This window comes from Mycena indigotica, assembly GCF_014461135.1.
Source record: "Mycena indigotica strain 171206Taipei chromosome Unknown Mind.scaff0003, whole genome shotgun sequence".
Taxonomy (NCBI): domain Eukaryota; kingdom Fungi; phylum Basidiomycota; class Agaricomycetes; order Agaricales; family Mycenaceae; genus Mycena; species Mycena indigotica.
The window spans coordinates 5,090,150-5,112,422 of NW_023503002.1; the positions used below are offsets into that span (position 1 = coordinate 5,090,150).

At 50.4% G+C, this 22,273-nt stretch overlaps 2 protein-coding genes across 2 annotated transcripts; one reads left to right on the forward strand and one right to left on the reverse strand.

Annotated features, from left to right (window-relative positions):
• Positions 1-8,988: 8,988 nt before the first annotated feature.
• Positions 8,989-10,648, forward strand: MIND_00397200 (F-box domain-containing protein; the record flags this gene model as incomplete). Its single annotated transcript, XM_037360800.1, has 2 exons — positions 8,989-9,007; positions 9,054-10,648. The coding sequence occupies 2 exons, from the start codon at positions 8,989-8,991 to the stop codon at positions 10,646-10,648; spliced, it is 1,614 nt and encodes a 537-aa protein (XP_037223685.1).
• A 2,525-nt stretch (positions 10,649-13,173) lies between these two features.
• Positions 13,174-14,061, reverse strand: MIND_00397300 (uncharacterized protein; the record flags this gene model as incomplete). Its single annotated transcript, XM_037360801.1, has 1 exon — positions 13,174-14,061. The coding sequence occupies one exon, from the start codon at positions 14,059-14,061 to the stop codon at positions 13,174-13,176; it is 888 nt and encodes a 295-aa protein (XP_037223686.1).
• Positions 14,062-22,273: the final 8,212 nt, after the last annotated feature.

The following is a 22,273-nucleotide window of genomic DNA, read 5'->3' on the forward strand; positions in this document are numbered from 1 at the left end:
ACAAATCGGATCAAAATTCGCGGCATTGCGCTCTCAGGCCTTGGGGCAGCACCAGTCGCCGTGCTTTGCTTCTGTTGCTGCCTGAGTTTGGCATGAGTGCCACTGGCAGTGCCGGGGTAGTCAGGTGCGTGGATTGTCTGACAGCCCATACGGTGTGCCCAGGGCAGGTGGACAAGCTGGATTGTGTGGAAAGCGAAAAGAAGTACGTTGAGGACACCGTATAAGTATCCGTTGTGCGCTGGCCGATTTGTGCCTGTTCGGCCATGTCGCAGTGACTGGAATCAAGGTTCGGTGTGCACCGGCAGTGTGCATTTATGCATTTATGCAAGCACGGCCCAAGGTGGTGCTCGCCACTTTCACTCTCGCCGAACAACATCGACGACTCGGAAGGGCATGGCACGCAATAAACTATTTATTCCGGCGGCCCGGCCCTGGGAGCTGGATCGCATGAGCATTGATACTAAGTATCCTGTGGTATAGAAATAATGCTATTAGTCTTTTATAATGACAGTAATAGTGGCACGCCGCTGGCACGCCGTAGGTACGAGTCAGCCACGAGTCAGCCACGCGGCCGGCCACGCGGTCGGTCCGCGTGTTCCGGCACGCCGTAGCTCGTGCCCCCCCAGTGTGATGTGACTGTACCTCCAGTCCCAGCGCACACTAGGGTTCGAGACTCTATCCGGATGCAAGAGGCTGCTGCGCGACAAGCTAGAGCCAAGCCAGATCGTCTTAGTCAGGAACTGAAAGATTTTCAACGGGAACGTAAACGCTATGAGATGTTGGTCCCAATAACTCTCATGGTTCCCGAGACTGGCAAGGTTCGCGCAATAAAGGCTTTGCTTGACAATGGTTGTACAACGACCTGCATTGACCGAGCGTATGCCCAAGCAGAAGGATTTGAGTTGAAAGAGCTGGACTCTCACATTATCGCCCGCAATGCAGACGGCACCGAGAATACTCATGGCAAAATAACACACTATGTTGAACTACGTATGGGTGTTGGAGATCATTGGGAAATGCAACGTTTTCTTGTCACTGGACTGGGTAAAGCCCGTGTCTTCATTGGATACGATTGGCTTCTCAAACATAACCCGGAAATTGACTGGCATTCCCAAAAGATCAAGTTTTCTCGCTGCCCTGTTGAATGCAATGCTCGTGATGAAGAGTTCCAAGCCGACCCTGATCTGGAAGAAGGAGAGTCGATCTTGCTCGTGGACTTTGGTCCAGCAGTTGATCTCCGACTGAAGGAGACCCAAGCACAGCGAATGGCAGAAGAAGCTGGTCGAAACAAAGAACGAATGACCGAGGAGAAGATTCCCAATCAGTATCGAGAGTTCGTCAAAGTGTTCGCTAAAGAATCATTTGACTCTCTACCTGAACGTCGTCCGTGGGATCATGCGATCGAACTTAAGCCAGACTCTAAGGCTGTAGATTGCAAAATCTATCCTCTGTCTCGTGATGAACAAAGAGAGCTTGACAATTTCCTGGAAGAAAACCTAAAGAGCGGACGCATCCAACCATCAAAGTCACCGATGGCGTCCGCCTTCTTCTTTGTCAAGAAGAAAGATGGCTCTCTTCGACCTGTGCAAGATTATCGGAAGTTAAACGAGATGACGATTAAAAACCGTTATCCTCTGCCCTTGATCTCTGAGCTCGTCAATAAGCTCCAAGGTGCCCGATACTTCACAAAGCTTGACATTCGCTGGGGTTATAATAATGTGCGCATCAAGGAGGGAGACGAGTGGAAGGCAGCTTTCCGAACCAACCGAGGACTGTTCGAACCCTTAGTCATGTTCTTTGGGCTTACCAATTCGCCGGCAACGTTCCAAACAATGATGAATGACATCTTACGTGATCTGATCAATGAAGGACACGTTGTCGTCTATCTTGATGATATTCTTATCTTTACGGATTCACTGGAGGAGCATCGGAAGATTGTTCGCCAGGTGCTTGAGGTTCTCCAGAAGCACAAACTCTATCTCAAACCCGAAAAGTGTGAATTTGAACGCACTGAGATTGAGTATCTGGGAGTGATTATCTCGCACAACTCAATGAAAATGGATCCCGTGAAGATCAAAGGTGTCATGGAATGGCCGCAGCCCAGAACAGTAAAGCATGTGCAAGCTTTCTTGGGGTTCACCAACTTCTACCGCCGATTTATTCGAGGCTACAGCGAAGTGGCTCGACCTTTGACCAAGCTCACTGGCAAAGGCGGTTGGACTTGGGGACCAGAACAGCAACAAGCCTTCGATGGACTAAAGTCGCGAATAGCTGAGGATGCAGTACTGGCACTGCCAACGGACGATGGAAAATTCCGTCTTGAGGCTGATGCTTCTGAAGGTGCAATTGGAGCCATTCTTAGTCAAGAACAGAATGGTGTATGGCGTCCCGTTGGGTTCTTGTCACATAGCCTGACGGAGACAGAGCGAAATTACGAAATCTATGACAAAGAAATGCTCGCCATCATGTTCGCGCTGGAAGAATATCGTGCCATCCTCATGGGTGCTAAGGAGACGTTCAAGATCTTCACTGATCATCAAAATCTCGAATATTTCAAGAAGCCCCAGAAGCTGAATCGTCGACAAGCCCGATGGGTCACTGAGTTGTCACAATATGACTTCACACTGCACCATCGTCCCGGAGTGCTTAATCGGAAGGCTGACCTGTTATCTCGACGGGCTGATCATGATCAAGGAAAGGACGATAATAAGGACGTCATTCTCCTAAAGCCAGAACTATTCAGGGCGACTCAAGTACACTTCGAGGGACCAGAAGATGATCTTCTTAGTCAGATCAAAACGACTAGAAGATTAGATACCAGTGTCAAATTGGCCCTTGAGAAGTCGCTGCCTGATTGGCGAAGAGATGGTAATCTAATCCTTTACCGAGATAAGATCTATGTGCCTCGAGATGATACTCTTCGTGAACGGATCATTCGTTTGCATCACGATACCCCGCTTGTTGGACATCCAGGAGAATATCGGACCCAAGAACTCATTGAACGTAAATATTGGTGGCCCAGAATGGGTAACCAAATCAAAGAGTATATCCGAACCTGTGATGCATGCCAACGGACTCGATGGAGACAACGAACTCATGGATTCCTGAAACCCCATAGTGTCCCCAATGGACCATGGGAGACAGTGTCAATGGACTTGATTGGCCCACTACCAGAAAGTAATGGCTTTACAGCTATCCAAGTCTGGGTCGACTTGTTTACCAAACGGATCCATATCGAGCCCGTGAGCATCAAGATCAACAGCGAGGGAATCGCACGCTTGACACGCGATCGGATTGTGCGATATCACGGGGTTCCTCGGAAGATAATCTCAGACTGAGACCCCCGTTATGTATCCGACTTCATGCGTGAGCTTAATCGGCTGCTGGGAACAGAGATGAACCCAAGCACGGCATACCATCCTCAAACCAACGGTCAGACAGAGCGGATGAACAAAGAGATCGAACATTATCTCCGCATCTATGTCAACCACCACCAATCAGACTGGTCGGAATGGTTACCGTTGGCCGAGTTCGCCTACAACGACAAAGCTCATGCTTCGACCAAGGTCTCGCCATTCTTCCTAGATCATGGGTACCATCCCTGGAAAGGCGTCGAAGGACCATATGACTCTAAGGTCGAGGCAGCAGAAGAATTCGCGAAAAAGATGCAGCGCGTGCGTGAGGATGCAACGGTGGCAATTAAGAAGGCCCAAGAGCGGATGAAGAAGTACTATGACCAGAAACGTGTACCAGCACCTGAGTTCAAAGTCGGAGACAAGGTTTACGTTGAAGGGTCAAAAGTACAACAGAATCGACCATCCGAGAAGCTCAATGATCGACGTGTGGGACCATTCAAAGTGGAGGCAAAGGTTGGACCTTCAGCATACGAACTCAAGATGCCAGGTTCTAGTCAGGCTCATCCAGTCTACAATGAGACAGAGCTGACACCCTACCACGAGCCACCACCCCACCGGCGAGAAGAAAGGCCGCCACCGGACATTGTGGATGATCACGAGGAGTGGGAGGTTGAGGAGATTATAAAGAAGCGGAAGCGTGGTCGTGGTTGGCAGTATCTGGTGAAGTGGAAGGGATATCCGCATAGCGAGGATACATGGGAGACGGCGCAAAGGCTTGAGAACTCCCAAGAATTGTTAGACGAGTTCAACCAGAAGAACCCAGTGGTCAAGACCCGTAGTGTGCCTGTCCTTGCCCAGGGTCATTGGGATTACCTGGTCAAACGTTATAAGCCGACGCAAGAGAAGCTCCCATATCCGTCCCGGAAACTCTTTAATTATCAGACTGGCCATTTTGTGGAGGCTGAAGGGGGGGTGGATGATGAACGCGCTTTAATGCCCTCTGTCGACGAGGACGTCGACCTTGAAGGGGGGGTAATGTCAAACCCTGGGTTCAAAAACCCTTTTTCTTCGCCCTTTAAACCTTTTATTTTGGCCCTGGTTGATAAGATAAGACAAGGAGGAGATAAGATGGACGATAAGATAGTGATTAGATCATCAGATGTCGATGCTGATGTTGATTGACAGCGTGGAGTTGGACATGAGGCAGACAGCACGTAAAGGCATGGCTAAAGTATGATGTCATTGCCTCTCGTATTAGGCATGGTAAACACATGGTAGTAGTGTATATAAGTAGAGTAGATTTCGTCTTGTACCCCAGTCTTCGAATTGCATCATCTTTACGATATCTTTTCACGGTGCTTCTTGCTTGCCTTCACTGGCCAACTGGCATCCTCTGAATTGGTGTTGTTTGTGACACTCTATGCTGTATGCAAGGTGCCAGGAAAATCTTCTTGCAGATCCTGGTGAATGATGGTATGTTAATTACTATCAGTAAACATATAGGGTTGAGCACAGGTCCGGGTAGAGGTCCAATTGGGTCCTGGTTTACCCACAGGTACAGACATGGAAGCAGAAACTGTTTTTGTGACAATAATTTAGACATAATATATGTTTTGCTAGATATTAGGTCAGGTATAGTATATATAGCCTACTTCCCAAGATCTTGAGTATATTCAATACAGTTTCCTAATATGTCACATGTCACATGAGCGACTTGATTTTTTTTTTTATGTTTTACAAAGTGATAAAAAATCATGTTTAGATAGTGAATTGTTGAATCACAACAGAATATTGGACCCACTGGATTGACCCTGACCTGTGCTCTACCCTATAAACATGATGGAAGGGTTTCCTTAACTCAGATGATATTTTTCTTGTGCCTGACAAGGCTAGAAAAATAAAAATAAAATGTGAAAATCAACTTTTGCAATTTGTTTCCAAGAGTTTTAGATTTTTTGGGGGCTGTGTAATATGTAACATAGACATTTGATCTGCAGAGACAAATCTACAAGTTTTATAGTGTGTGAATTTGTTTTTAATCTTATTGGTAAAAACAGCTCAGTGCTGGCATTGACAGAAAGTCACTTTTTGGTCAGGAATTCAATGTCACATGAAATTCACATAATCATCCCCTGAACCATCTTTTCCACCTATGCCCTTGGCATGGAGTTTATGCCTGTGATGATTAGAATCATGATCAGAAAATGTGAGAAATATGATTTGCTTTTTATATTCTCTTCCAAAGACAATCCTAAGGATGATTTTCTTAATTGGACATTGAATTAAAAGAGTCACCATAGATTAATTAGTATTGTTGCTACATACTGACCCATTTCATTTAATTCTGCTGGTCATGGTCACATCAGATTTTTTGGCCAAAATATTCTGGCAGGTCGCAGATCACAACTGACGAAATTTCAAAAAGTTCTGATTTCCTAAGCGGGTAATAGGTTACACGAAATTCAGCCTGCAGCTAGATTGGACATTTCAGTGACACAGTCACAGGTCGCAGGCCTGCTGAATTGATCAAAATGGGTCAGTATTTACTTATTTGACTTAATAACCCTTGACAATAATCTTTGTTAGCCACTTTGGAATGCTGCTGCAACCCCTGCTATATACAATGTAAGTTCACATTCTGTTTCTAGTAATAAAATGAATGGGTCATTACACCGCCAACGGGATTCCACCTGTGACATGACTGGAAAATCCCCGGTGGACACATGTGATGTCCGGCTAGTTCCCGGATCAGCACCATATGGCGACCATCTTTGGTCGCAAATGGATCCAGCATGGATCCAGAGGGCCTGGGTACCAGCTGGAAGTCCAGGCAGCAATAATATCTGGACAGTGGTAGGACAGAGGCAGTTGGGCAGGCAGTGCAAATGCAAAAAAGACACAAAAAGATATATATTGCAGTCAGTAATTAAATACACCTTCATTCTACAATAACGGCCGTCTCGTTCACTTCCCTCGTTGCCTTGCGCCTTCGTTGCCTCGCGCCCTTGTTGCCTACGCCAGACACGCTGCCTCCCGCCCCGCGCGCGCGCCAGCGTCCGACGTTTGACGTCTGGAAAGACCCGCCTCGAGGCACACTGAAGAAATGGGGTCAGCAGGCTTGGGAAATCCAATGACTTGGAAGGCGCTTACTGAGACACAAATGAGGGGCACAGCCAGCATAGATCTGCGTCGAGGACAACCGCCTGGAGCACGGGGAGGTGGACCGGTCGCGGCTCCCGAAGTCGAATGTGAGCATGTGGAGCAGGAGTAACGCCCCCCAGCCCCGCTCTTCCCGCGCCAAGCCGCAGACGCAAGCGCTTGTCGCCGACGTTGCCACACGCAGGCCGCCACTATCAGCTCGAGCGGGTTTGTCCTCCCCGACCCGATGCGCCGCATGCCCGCCCAGGTAGCCACCTTCGAGACCCTGCGCGACCAAGGCTGCGTCGAGTGAATCCTTGGGCTCGGGGAGTGTAGGTGCTAGGGCGTGGATGGGTGTGTGGCGGGTGTGTGGTGCCACTGGGCACAAGCGTTGAGCAACGTTCTTGAGGAAAGGTGCAGCACTTACCGCCGAGACTGGACATGAACCCCACTGTGACTGTCGCTGAGCTCGAGGGTGGGCCATTCGGACGCTGGCTGGGGCAGGAAAGTAACGCAGTTAGCGCTAGTGGAAGGGAAAGTGTGTAGTACGCACCGTCAATGGACCTTGGGTGGAAGCTAGAGCTTGATCCTCAATGGGGGGTGAAGGGGAAGAAGAAGAAAGTTTGGAGTGTGACGAAAATTTTCCTGATCCAATATGGAAGCCGGATCAAGTACTGACGTTGGGCGCTTTATTGTTGATGGCAACTGTCAAGTCACCCTGCGACAGGCTGCGAGCGCAAGTGTCGAGGAAGTTGACCGGCCCTAAAGTTGGCTTCTTATCTACCTCTGGTTTTCCTGTGGCAGCTCCATTGTGGTTATATATGGGCTATTGTATTGGCATACTATCTAATATATATTCATAACAATTCCATAAACTAGATATTAGATAAATAAATGTACCAATTTAGAAGCCAAAATTATTTTATTTAGTCTGTACAGTATAAGTCTGGCAAAGGTGCTGGGATACATATAGAGACAGCATCTATATTCCAGCTGGAATTTCCAGCTGAGCAGATCAGCTGGAAATCAGCTGGACCCATGTATTGGGCCATGTGGAAACCACCTGGAATGTCCAGCTAGGTCACACCTGTAAGCACTTTGGTGGTGTAGATAGTAAGCTAACTTTATTATCAAAAGATATTCTGGATAAGCTTGGGATAGGCAGACACTAGATAAAGGGAATATTGGATTTGATGTATAATTTTCTAGTAATCAGGTGATTTTTTTTAAAAAAATTAGATAATGAAGATTCAGGAGCATCGACATTGAGACCACAGTAAGTACCAATGAGTTCAAGCACAAGCATTAGTGCATCCACCAGACTGACTAAAAATTCAATAGTGTTGGTTTAACCCTCTTAGAGGGGGTTATGATAAGGGTGAGTGACATTGAAAATTTCATCTTCTACATATAGTTTTTCATCATGGTCCACAAATTTCTGAAGCTTTATGGTAACCACTTAAGTTGCTTCAAGACAGAAGACTTGGTGATATACTTAAACCCGGATTCAGATGTTTATGCCGATTCGCCGAGGTGACGTCACAGTGCTGACATCAATCTCTTCTTCTTTTCTCCCGTCATCAGCGTTGCCGTTTGGGTGAGGCGTCCCCTCGGCCAACAACACCTGCGCTCAGTAGCAAGTCACGGAGGAAGGAGTGGGCTGAGGGCTGTCGTTCACCACCATGTGGACATCCGAGCCACTGGCGCGCAAGGCGAAACTGTGGTACGACCGCACGCTGGTCCTCATGTACGTGGGCTACGACGACCCCAAGGTCGGAATGAAGGACAGACTGGCGAGCCTTGGGTGCGTGACCCGGATCTTCCTTTGCATGCAAATGCTGACCTGGCCCTGGCCAGCGCGGCAACAGCGGTCTACGGGACGAGTGGCTTCGCGATCGGCGGGGTGTGCGGCGCGGTTGCCCACACAGCGGAGGCAGCGGTGGCGGCGAAACGAGTGCGTGCCTGAGCCTGCCTTCATTTGTCATTCTCGCTGACACAAGCCGCTAAAGGGCACCCTCCGCTTCCCGCCCTTCCGCGTGATCCGCCTGGGCGCACTGCACACTGCCTGCGGCACCGCGCTCGTCACCGGGGGCCTCCACCCGACGCTCTTCGCACTCAGCCTCGTCATCCGCACGCCCGTGGTCGACAGCACATACTATGACTACCTCGTGCCCGCGGTCGTCCTCGGCACTCTCTGGACAACGGCGCTCACCGAACGCGTGGGGCGCCACGTTGCGGCCCGTGGCGTGCGTGTCGGCGGGCCGGCGACGCTCGCGAGTGCGGGCCTGTCGATCGGCTTGTGGAACTTGTGGATAAGACGTGTGTCTTAAGCCCAGAGGTCGTCGTATGAGAACACTTGAAATATTCGTCTAATTGTATCCTTCCCCACAAATGCAGCTTCCGAAGAAAGTGTTTTGTCATCTAGATCTGCCAGCCTCGTGTGACTGAGGCTGTGATTTCCGTTTTGGGATAACCGTCCTTGGCACTAACCACGATGAAGGCGATAAAGCAAAGTGCGTCCCTGCCATTCGCTCGGACAACATCTCACTGGAAACGTAGAGTTGCGCAATCTGCCAGTGTTCTCCACCGCACCAACAATTAGCCCTTCGACGGTGCGTTCGCGGTGGAAGGATGAGCATGAAGCTTTCATGAGCTTCGTGCCCTTCCTCGACGAAGAAGATGACTGGGATGACCAGCCGATGCTTTCCCGACAAAGATGCAGTCAATCCCAAGCCCATATCAGCACTCTGCCGACAGAACTTCTCGGCCACATCTTCATAGAGGTCTGCCGCGCCATGGTCCCGAATGTCCTCGCCTTCGACCCGTCGCATGGGTATTTCGGCCCGCAGTTCTGGCACTTTCAATGCAGCTACGTGTGCGTTTACTGGCGTCAAGTGGCACTCAGTACCCCACAGTTATGGGCCTTCATTGACTTTTCAACCCCTCGACGGACCAAGCTTTGCTTTCGCCGTGCGAAGACAGCTCCGCTGGTCATAGCCTGCCGCCTTCGACGGTCTCGGCGGGACCATGCCAGTGACCACGCGAAGGCGGCGCTTGAGGGCCGTCTCTTGGTGGTGCTTGAGCGGGGGAGGAGGCAGGTGGCGGAAATTCGTCTCCACGCTGACGACCAGATCCACACAAACATTTCGCATACGCTGCGGCATCGCGCGGGCTTCCCGCTCCTCACCGAGATGGTTCTCAATCTCGAAATGGGGAATCCCGAGACACCATGCCCGCCGCAATCGCCTCCAGCAAACCCGCTCTTACACACACTTGATGCCGGGCCGAATGTCCGCGACATCGCTCACTTTGGACAGACTCTGTGCGCGCTTCACATTGTGTGGCGCCCAGATCCCGAACACTCTCTGCTGCACGCCATTTCCGCCTGCAGCCGTCTCCAAACGCTGACCGTCTACACATACCACCAAACGCTGCCGCCCCGCATCCCCGCGACACTGCCCCGGACACTGGCACTCCTCCCCTGTCTTCGGTTAATTGACATCACAGATGACTTCGAGGGCGGGATCACGGGGTCTGGCGCCATGCTGCTGCTCAACAACCTCTCCCTCCCACGGCTGGCCTCCTGTCGCGTCAAATTTCGGGACAGTCTGCCACACGCCGAACACATCAACAGCGTGCTCGCCGCCCACTTTGCTACTGCGGCGCCCGCAGCCCATACCACGATGCGGCTGGAGCGCCATTGTGACATGCATAGTGTGGATCCCGACGCGTACCAGACACTCCGGTTCTCCATCGCGTTCCGCTTCCATGCGAGTCTGGATCCGGCTCTCGCCGAGCCACGCGAACTAGCGCTCTCGTGGGTCCGCTCGTCCCGTCTTGACCCCGCCGCGCAGATCGCATTCGCCGCCTTCCTTCCAAGCGCCGCGAATGCACCGTCCCTCGCCGCTGCGTGGAGCGCCGTCGACACGCTCTCCCTTTCATGGGCGCCAAGGAACGGGGATGAGATGGCGATATGGCGGGAAGTCTTCGATCCTGAGTCTATGCCGAGTTTGCGGCAGGTGAACATCGTGTTGCGCACAGACGGATTGGCTATGGGAACAGAGGACTGGGCGCGATTGCTTCTCGCGGATGGAAGGTGCAATGTCGCGGTGTCACTGATAGACTCCGACATCAACTGGGAGGGTCTTGGCTGAATTCGGCCTAGTCGTACCGATTGGAAGTATAGCCCCTACAACATGCATAAGTTCCAGCCAACTCGATGTGCAGTAGATGTGCTGAAAACATGCAAAACTCTTTACCGGAAGCTCTTGCCAGTTGCCAGTTGCCACATTTGCCAATTCCCCGCACAGTACGCTGGCAAATCACGATAAGACGACCCGGGAGCGCTGAAGGATACCGGACACTGGCAGCGAAGTATGACCGAAGGCCGGAGGTACTTACCATTGAATTGCATGACTCGTTCGATGGGGACCGGCCCGCGATGTTCATCCGCACACACACCAGTCGAAGATATCGATGCCCTCCGGGGCCGGCGGCGGACCATGGGCGCTTCCCCGTATACGGTATCTTAGCGTATCGCTCCACCCTCTCTCATCCAGTGCCGCCAGCTCAGGCTCCTGGCAACTTTATGGCAACTTTAACCACATGCGCCGCACAAAGAGCGATTTTCTGCGATGCTCATCCGCGGCGGCGCCCGCGACGTCTGTGGCGGCGCTGGCGGCTTGTTAGCGGCGTTTCTCTGGGGTAACTGCGCCATACAAGAAGCCTTTGAGCGGCCTCGCCGCCACTGGAGTCTTGCCTAGCTAGCCAATTAGCCAAATATCACTGGCATGAAGCTGAAGTCGGCAGTCCTTGCAATTATAGCGTCCGCGTCCGTGGGCAGTGCGCATGCGATAAACCAGGTGCGTCAAGCAACGGATAGGCTCACGGGCTTATGGATCCGTCAGGCAGCGGCCGGGTGGACGAGACCACCTTCGTCGACGGTGAAGTCCGCGTCGAGCTCGGCGTCGGTCAAGACCTCCAGCTCGGCGCAGCCGACGTTCAGCGGCGCGCCACACTGGGGCCAGTGCGGGTAAGTGCTTGTCGATTTTCTGCCAGTGACTTGGACCGATGACGTTGTTGCAGCGGAATCGGGTGACTATCGATTCTCCCCCAAGCAACTGAGCTGTTGACGCTGACGGTCTGTAGTTGGACCGGCCCGACAGTGTGTGACAGCCCGTACGTGTGCACGTACCTCAACGACTATGTGTGTTGTCTTCTCGAGTCTTTCGTGTCATTTTCGTTGACGTGGGTGCAGCACAGCCAGTGCCTGTAGGCAGGCGGGGGAGAGAAGGGGAATGATCAAGTTCCTAGTCCGACTGAGATATGTATAAGTACGGGCTCACAATGAAGAGTTCTCAAGCTCACTGACATTCGAGCGTTGCCCTTCCGCTGCCCACAGAAGACCAATGGGCAGCCAGACAGTCTCTTCCAGGCCATCCAGCAAAGTCTGACCAAGGCCCCAACATGGGGGGCGGATGCAGCTCGATTGGGGAGCTACCCGCCCGCCACTCGTCGGTGGACGTCACCGTCGGGAAGAAGAGTGTTGACAAATTGATAGCCGAGTCAGAGACGTGATGTCCACGTCATCACTCTTCCCTTCGTTGACAACAAGTTCTAGGCAACTGCATGGGTAAACCCCTGGGTTTCTTACGGCTACCCATACTCTTACCCGCACAGCCACCTTACCCGTACATGGGTACGGGTACAGGTTTACCCATGGGTAACCGGTTACTGATGGAGATGTGTCAGAGACTGTAAGAGGTTAGGGCCGGAAACTGTGAGAAAAAAGGTAGAAGAGTCCCAGAGTAGAACACAGGGCATCTCGAGAAATCTACAGGAGTGAAACCACCTGATTTAGTAAGCGACGGGTAGGAAAATCCTGGCAATCCCTTACCCGTACCCGTACCCGCACGGGTAAAACCCGCGTACCCGCACGGGTATGGCCTACCCATGCAGTTGCCTAACAACAACCACGGTATGGCGGCCCTTCGTGTCGAGCAGTCCTGCAGCGCAACCGCTCAGCTGTGCCCACACTCTTATAAATTACAACCACGGTATGGCGGCCCTTCGTGTCGAGCAGTCCTGCAGCGCAACCGCTCAGCTGTGCCCACACTCTTATAAATTGACATAAGGGAGGACTATCGGTGGCACGGTGCGCTTTGACGTTCTCATACGGTATTCTTCGCGCTAACTATTGCTACACTGGCAGCAGAAACTTGTTGACATGATTTCTACTTTTACATGAAGGTCTGGATCACCCTGTAGCCTGTGCAGACACAACCCATGGAGCATCTCACATCAATATCTCTTTTCACCCCTGTGTCAGGGGATGAGGGTCCAGGTGCCTAGTTGATACCAAAGCCGGGGGAACAGCCCCACGGCCAACTACTTAAGTACAGGGCTATCTGCGCACGGACCAGTCACGTGATCAGTCACAGCTGTCACATCACATGCTCCCCTTACACCAACCCCTCCTCAAGATCCGTCGCCTCGACGGATAGGCGGAGTGTAGGGTTCTGCGAACTCGTATTCGGGATCGCCAGGAAAATAGAGGTTGTCGCCTATGACGCGCGATGACTGCGCAGGTACCCCCTCGTCGGGCAGTCTGCCGGTTACGCGGCCGGGCGTGAGCTACGTCGATCTGCATAGGAGAGCCGATCGGGGTAGGTGACGCTGGTCAGCGCCCGACGGAGTGGCCATAACCACCGAGGGTGCGAAGGGAGTAGGGTAAGGCTGGGGGGTAGGGAGAGGTGGTGCCGCGGCCTGCATAGGTGGGGTAGTGGCGGCAGCAGGTTGGCGGGGTAGGGAAGACGGGAAGAGGGGGAGAAGACAGTCGCGAATGCCCAGCTGGCCCACCGGCGGCCGAGGCCCTCGGATGAGTGGCAGGTCGAACCGCAGTAGTGGCGCGGGGCACCTGAGACTGGGCGTGGATTACGGTGGACGAGCGGTGCGGAGGGGCACGGTCGACATCCATCTTCGTGGCACGTGGTACAGGCACAGGCGCGGCAGGAGGAGGGGGGGCAGGTCCCTCAGCAGACGGTGGCTGACGTTGCTTCTTCGCACGGACACGCTTGCGCATGAACCGTTTCCCAAGCGCAATAAGCGCTTCACCGATTTGCTGGTCGGTTCCCCGGATAGAGACCCGGCGCTCGCCAGGCGCAGCGCGATCAGAGTACGCGCGCAACTGAGCACCGGAAGTGTCATGAGCTTGGTGGAGACCCTTGCCGCCACGACCCACGATATGCCCGACAGCCGAGTCAGGCACCACAAGCGTACAGGAGAAGCGCGTGACAGTGTCGGGCGCAGTAGGGGGGAAGGTTTCGGCAAGTGGTATGGAAGTGTGGGCTGCAGCGATGACGGCAGGGGTAGGGGCCGGGACTGTTGGAAGAACCCAGCGAGTGCCGTCCCAAACGCCATGGAATGTAGGACCAGGAGAAGGGGGAGCAGGGGGTGGAGCAGGCGTACCATACTCAAGGCGGTCGAGACGGTCGGTGAGGCGAGTAATTTCGCTCTGCAGGAGCAGGCAGTACGAATACAGGTCGACAGGGACGCCAGGAGTCGTCATTGGGGAAGAGCAGGCAAGCACAGTAGGGTGAGGACGAATATAGGAGATAGAGAGGATCAACTGGGGCTAGAAGAGTGCCAGAGTCGATATAGAGGCTTTGGTATGCTGTCAGGGGATGAGGGTCCAGGTGCCTAGTTGATACCAAAGCCGGGGGAACAGCCCCACGGCCAACTACTTAAGTACAGGGCTATCTGCGCACGGACCAGTCACGTGATCAGTCACAGCTGTCACATCACATGCTCCCCTTACACCCTGACGACAACATCTTAAGCAACACAAGCTGCTGGAGAGCAAGAAGTTGGCAAACAGTCTTTGCAGACAGTGTTCGAGTACACGCGGGTATATCTCATCGGTGCGACCTGCAACTGCATTGTGTCTGGTTCGATGAGGATCATTATTTTCTGGCTATAACACTACTTATACATATTCAGGCAGGAATTCTAAATCATGGTGTGTTTCCCTTCAACCGTACCTTGAGTGCTGTGAACTGCACTGCGTTCACCGGGGCCAGTATCGCGTTGCGCAGGTCATTGAGTGAAACAGGCGTCGTCGTCGCCGTCGTGGACTTGATTCTGGCACGGTTCGTGTCGACAACGATCGGGATGGTCGTTGCGTCAATCCCGACATTTGGGTCAATGATGACTGCTGTGTCTGCGGCCATCTCAAGCTGCATGTAGTTGATCATGGTGGTGGCGGCATTCTTAATGTTGTCGAGCGCATCCTGTGCCTTGTCTTGGATCCATGTGGCATAAATTTTCTCAATGTCAAGTCCGGGGTTCGTTGCTGGCGGGTTGTCCTGGACGGGTCAATCAGATTGTGGAACTCGGGATGCAGCTGTCTGGATGTGCTACTCACCGCAACGTACGCGGTCTGCCATGTTTTCCTACCAAAGATGTTAGAAATCACTTTTGGATAGCAGAGAAATTATGATTGCACACCACACAGCCTTGACACATTCACTACCGGAAACAAACTGGTCTTGGACATATCCCCGGTCCATGTACTGTGCCAGGCCGAGCACCTAACTTGTGGTGAGAACAAATCCGTCAACCAAACCGTCAATGAAGGACTTACGGAGCGTAGCACAAAGACCTTCTTACTGTAGTTGTACCTTTTGAATGTCTTCTGTGTGCGCAGCTCCTTGTCCGAGAATGCCTAAACCATGCCATCAGCACCTGGAATTTGATGGACAGGGGAAGTCTATACCGAGGCCTTCATCCCGTTCTGGGTGCTCTCCAACTTCGGCATCTCATCCAGAACTGAATTGTGGTCGCTTGGCACACACCGGCGCAGCTGATTGATGAGATTTTCATCTGTCTTCATGTTCAGATTTGGGGGCACTGGATAGTTGTTGGATTTCTTGATATAGTTCTTGAGGAACCGACAAAATGCAGTCTTCTGGGTCGATGACGGGCCAGCATCATAGAGTGTGGGATAGTTGTACAGATTGTCAATAAACTGTGTCACTGGAACCAAGTGAGCATTCTGCAAAGGTGTTCATGCTAAAACTCACTAAGTTGCATTTCATACACATGCTCCCTTGCATAGGATTGGCCGGGATTTCCATTAGTGGCCCCAGGGTCAGTGATTTCCCCAGAGGTCAAGTCTCCAGGATTGGAGATGTGGTAGTAATTCCCATCTGTCTGTCTGTCTATCAAATAATCAGTATTAATGTTCATCACAAATTTTGCAGAGCATTACAGGGCCATGTGTCAATTGACAGAGTGCAAATTTTGGATACCACCTGCATATTAAGATGAGTCCATAACATTTCACAGGCAAAAGATGTACCATTGGAGTGGGAAGTGATATCCGGCGTGTTAAATTTGCAAATTCCTCATCAAACTCATCATCAGCTAAGTCCCGAGGAGCAATTCCAATATGATCTAGGTATATCAGCTTAAGTGAGATTCATGTGCAAAATATACCATCAATACTGTAAAGAGATCAATTAATGTTCAAATCACAGATAACAAGGCACTCACTATTCTGCCTGGTCAATTCGAACATCACTGTAGATGTCGCCATCCCATCTAGCTTTTGCAACCTCTTCTGCAACACGAGGGCAGTCTAACCATCCCTCAATGGGACACTTCTTTTTCATACGGGGTTCAATTGTGCTGATGCTAGCGGGCTCCATAATCTCTGCAGGGGAAATCTGGAAATATGCAGGAGACTGGGTAGAGTTGTGCAAAGCCAGCTCAGGGAGCTGGCCATAGGACTGCTCCATATGGGCAATCTTCAAATCACGTTTTCGGGCAGTGGGATCAGGTGTGCCCCCTAAGCCATCTATAAGAGGTTCTGTGACAGAGCTCCAGCACTGAAAATCTCAGTAGTAATCACTGAAGGTTAACTATCATACCTTATCCCCAATAACAATGTTGTTAGTGTAGAATGGCCAGTTAGTTGAGGCAGGCTCCCAATAGAGAACATTTCCTGTGAGTCCACCAGATAGAGTAACACCATAGTGGGGAATGACACAGATCTGAGAGAATTGCAAATAAGTCTGCATTCAGGCCATTAAAGGAAATTTCTGCACCTGAGCAGCAGCAATATTGGAAACTGAGCCATTGAATCCAATTCCTGCTGATACATCTGTAAAGATCGGGTGAAAAAAGGTGATGCAAAGTTGCTATTTGGTGACCTACCTGCTTGCACATATGCTTGTGCATCAATGAGTTTTCCATTCAAAAGCTGGATGCCCAACTGGATGGAAGGAACAAGATGAATAGATATATCCCCATCCAGCTCCATTTGATAGCTGAAGTCATAGCCAAACCCTTTGCTAACTGATCTGTCATGAAATTCAGAACCTATTGAGTCATAGATAGAAGTGCATACGGTGCAGCAGCAGCAGGCCCAATTTGATCTGTACTCTTACCCAGGGCAAATGAGACTGGATTGAAGTTATAGGTGATTCCTGTAGTAAGGCTCCTGAAGCAACATTAAAGTTGAACTATGTCTATTGATAGAGAAGTTACCCTGCCACAGCTATCTGTCCTCCCACTATAAAATGATAGTCATGGGCAGAAGACCAGTCAGGGATTTAACATACCATAACCAGTGAGTTTTAGTGTGGGCCCCACACTTACAATCCCAGGCACATATAGGCCTGGGAATCCATATGTTCCCAAAGTAACTAAAACTGCATTAGTGGTTTGAATAAGAAAATAAGTTATACTTGCCTTTATCAGATGTATAGGTGACACTTGCTTGCCCTTCAATAGTGGCTGAAACTGATATACGTGCATCTGATGCTGAAAAAGGACTCAAAAGATATAAACACAGGCCAAAATATGACCAACCAAAATAGAGATATGCTGCACTAATCTCTGCAGGAACAATGGTGCCCTGAAAATAACTTGATATTCAGTCTGAATAGTTCAAGTCAAATCACCTCTATGTAAAGGCCATATCGAGCAGTAAGTTCTGAATTCTGTTATAATCACTAACTTGTATAACTCAATAGACACTTACGAGCTTTCCCAGTCAGGTAGATATCCAAAGTTGATTGGAACTCTGGTGGCCCTGGGCATTCACGGGTATCATTATAGATGGGAAGAGTATCTATAAAGGTTAACTGGTGAGGGCAGCAGAGACAGAACTTGTACCATGCCAGTCTAGAAGCAATTAACAACTGGAATCAAAGATTGGAAATGAAGCTCACTGAATGATCTAGTGTGTACAAGGTCACCAGAGAAAGTATTGATCTTTGAGACCCAATTTGTAAATGAGCCCCACCACCTCTTTACTAGAGGCTTTTTTAGCATCTCTCTCCTCAATCCTAAAGATATGAGAATGAGACAGTGTGATGGAATAAATATGTCAAACCATCTCTTCCTTGAAGGTGGTGATGCCACAACATTATCCCTTGCTAACTTTCAGTACTAGCAATAACCTCAAATTATAACTAGCCTACCAATAGCTTGGCATGTCAGATGCATCTAAAGCAAAATTCCATATAAACTTAGACGATTAGAGAAAGAGGCTTACCTATGCGCATATATATTGGCCCATTTTGAAGGGGAACTGCTGCAAAGTCATAGTCAAAGTGGAGGAGATAGACACTTTCACTAGGTGGCTTTGCAGTCAGATGTACAGCAGGAAGCACACTGTGATTAGATTGGACATCCATGCTGATGATTCTGGCATAGGGGCCTGCACCACAGGACTTGGGTAGTTCAACAATTGTGTTCTCTGCTCCACCTACACAAATATCTGAGCTTAAGACAAATATCAAGAGTTCTTGGAAACTCACCAATATGAACATGGGAACAAGAGGCATCACCAGGAATTGAACAATAGACCAGAACCTGTTATCAATATCAATGAGGCAATTATGAATATTAAGGCTAGCATACCTTTTGTTCCTTATCACTATTTGGATCACAGTTGACAATGACCCAATTGGAAGCTAGTGCCATAGAGGAGACAGAGCTGGCCTTGGGTGAGTTGATAAAGACCTCCCCAAATGCTGCAGGGTGATCCATTTTGTTGCCATTAGTATAGGATGAGTTGCTGCTAACTAGAGATGCATCACTGCCTATATCATTGCTTAACTCCACATATGCAGCTTCAGTGCCAGATGTGATGGTATTAGGAAACACATTAGCCAGGGGGACCTTGTCTGTTAATGCTGGATCACAGCAGAGAACACGGCCACCACCTGCAGTGCAGGGCTTTTGGCCATCACCAAGTACATCAGTCACTATAATTGTAAATTCCAAAACCAAGGTGAGCTGATAAAACATACAGAGGCTGATCTGGCCTGCAGGGCAAGCAGCATCATCACCTAAAATACTTAAGCATAAAGTGTAAAACAGAAGACAGGGGTTACATAAAGGTGGTGTCCCCTTCCAGGCACAATTGGCATATGGGAGTGTATATGGACATGACCAAGTAGCACCTTTCTAATATTAGCTCACATACATCACATAATTGTAGCACAGACCATTTGCGGTGCATTCTGGAGGAAAGGGGGCATCCACTGTGCAGCAGATCCCAGTTGTGCCACTGATACAGAAGTCTGAGGTACTTGGACCAAAGACATCTTTTCCAACCAGAATCTCATTTGAGTTGCATTGAGGATTGCAGGAGGTAACTTGATTTGTAAAGCCACCCTCTGCCATACTAGATCAGCTAATTTCCAGATAAAAGAACACGATTCATACTGCGGCATTCACCAGGAAGATAAGGTCTTGGGCAGCAGACCATTGCAGGACTATTGATTGGGCAAACTCCATCTGTGGGGCTATAATTTGTAGTGCTTGCCCTGAAACCTGGATTACACTAGTGTTTAAGCCCCATCAGCAAAGCTACTTGACAGGAGAGGATACACTGACACTGGTGGCACCACATCCTGTTGTATAGCACTGTGAGAAGGATGGCACAGCTGGTGTTGAGATGACTGGGGCCGGAGAGTATAAAGCAGTGATAGCACTGGATGCAGAATCAAGGTGTGCACTCTAGTCTAGAGTGAAACTTATACCTATAGGAATTATCATCCTGGAGACTGAATTTAGTGCTAAACACGATGAATATGATACTATTTACCTGGTCCACACTCCAGATCATAGATCCACCAAGACATAGAGAGTTAGCACTGGCTCTGTATCAGAGGAAGCTTATCAAAGGGTTATAAGACCTACAATGCAATCTTCATAGCAAATGCTGATAGATATTTTAGTTCTTGATATGCTTATAACCTCTCGAAACCCACATTCTGCAGTCTCCACACTGACCCATTGATCACTACATATGTGTTAGAAAAGTATGGAATGTTGATACTGAAACATACTCTTGGAACTTGATTGATGCTACACCTGCATCTAGATCAAGATCTGCCCAGTTGCCACTACTAGCCAGGATATTTTGAATCTCAGAGAACATCAATGTGCCTGAATTGGCACTGCATTCACCAGCATCGCCGCCTGAAACAAAGAGGCATTCTCCAGCTAGAGAGCAATCTGGATCTGCAAGAGAGAAAGAGCGGCCTAACGAAATACTCTGAGCATGGAGGCTGTGTAATCTAGGTGAAAGAAGCTACCATAGAATGCCCTGGGGAACTACTGAGATAACCATTAATAACCAGCAGGAATGTTGATACATACATTCCAAGAACAATCTGACTTGGGTCAATTCCTTGTGGCCAGAATGTCTGTAAAGTAGTGTTGATGTCTGTTACTATAAGGAGGATTAGGAACAAGAAGTTGTGGTGAGTCAATGTGCATACAGTTGGCATGTGCTCGGATGTTGGCGCTGGCTCAGGTAAGTGCAATGATAAAACAAACAATAAGGATGGACCATACCCAAAGTTGAACTGTCAAAGATCATTAAAAAATAAGAGAAAAAATACATGCTGGTGCACTCACATCTATGCCATCATAGTAGCCTAAATGCCTGATGTGGGAAGAAAATTTCAAGCATATTGAAGCACAAACCATGGAGATCATAGGCGGCGAGCTATCATCAGTTGTCAAATATAAGGATGACATAGGATAAAAGTTAGCAAACATACATTGACCCAGTCGGCATGCTATAAATTTAAACATCATTAGCTTTACTCAGAACATCTATGAGAAGCTTACCAGCAGCAGGTTCGGAAGATCGAAATACTGCAGGTAATACTGATTGATCGGTGCAGTGCTATATAAATTTCAGTTCAGACGCAAGACGCAAGGGAGCGGGGAGACGGACAAGGTGAGTCCATAGCCCCGGGCGGCAAGTGCGGGCTGTCGAAATCATGAGCACAATGAATGAGCCCATAACCTACACGGTACCTTGAGGGCGGTCATAAAGGTGACATAGTTGGCCTTGTCCGCGGCGACACCACCGCGATCAGGGGCACCCGGATACTGGGGTGGTCAGTACAGCGCAGTACCAGAGGACGAGGGCCTACATTCCAATCGATGTCGAGCCCATCGAAGCCGTAGGCATACAGGACAGAGATGGCCGAAGTAATGAACGTGTTCGTGTTGGCGAGGGAGCCCACAAGATTCGAGAATACATGGGCTGTGCGCGGGTTGTTGAACGTCCAGCCACCTGTTGAGGAATTGTGAGTTGAACAAAGTCAGAGTCTCAGAGACAAGAGCCGGTACGAACCAACGGAGAGGTAGACCTTGAGGCCGGGGTTGTCGTTCTTCAGCGACACGACGCGGCTCCACAGGCCCGTGTCGCCGGCGGACATCTGCGAGATCTTGAAGGTCGAGTCGATGAGTGCGGAGGCGAAGTTGATGTGCGTGAGGCTGCCGGCGGGGATTTGCTCAGGCTGGAAGGACATGCAAGTGCGCGAGGCGGCCCAGCCTTGGTAATAGCCTACACGGCGCTTGAGGGCGGTCTGGTCCGTCGTCACTGCGATGAAATTAGTGGTGTGCAGACTTAGAAAAGTGGTTTGAGACGCACAGCAGGTGAAGACCCGTTTGTCAAGATCGGGGTCGCGGTTGCCACCGACAGGGGCTGGATTGGGGTCCTGCGATATGGCCGCAGTCAGACTCGCGGCAGAGAAGAGAACAATGGATAGCGCGGTGAGAGGGCGGAGTTTCATGGCGGCAGCAGGTGGGGTGCAAGCAGCCTTGACGAGCGCGTCGTGAGCCGAGCCGTTGTCTTTATTCCTCGAGACTCACGATGTCGGTTGGCTGATTTGCAATCTCCGGAGCCGAGAACCGGGCGACAGCGACAGTGACGGGCCGAATGACAGATCGAGCGTGCCTGTGCCTTCGGGTCGCGTTGGCAGTGGCAGACATTCTGGATTGGCGCGATGACTGGGATGGCGCGATGGGAGACTAGCGCCAATCCTATTCACTTGCTAGTCACCCTAGACGAGCGAGCGAGCGACGAGCGGCACGTCTGGCGCATGTGGTGGTTCGCTGGCAAAAGATTAGCCGATCATCATTGTGACTGTCATGCGTCACACGGCCACGTCAGCACCTTTTCTTGCGGCTTCCACCCAGCACCAACACACACCCCACCCACGGCGCTTCTTGCGAGCTTCCATTCTGGTCCCACGCCCACGGAGATGAGCGCCCGTGTTCCCGCAACTGAATGCAGATGCTGCACCTGGCGCGTAGCGACCAGGGGGAACAAACCCGGAGACAGACTGTCAGCGGAATGCTTTATCATACGCACTGCGTGGCTAAGCAATAACAACTTGGGCACCACAATATTGGTGCCCTCATAACGCCAACCAAGCTGCCATCCGGTACTCAAGTCGGCC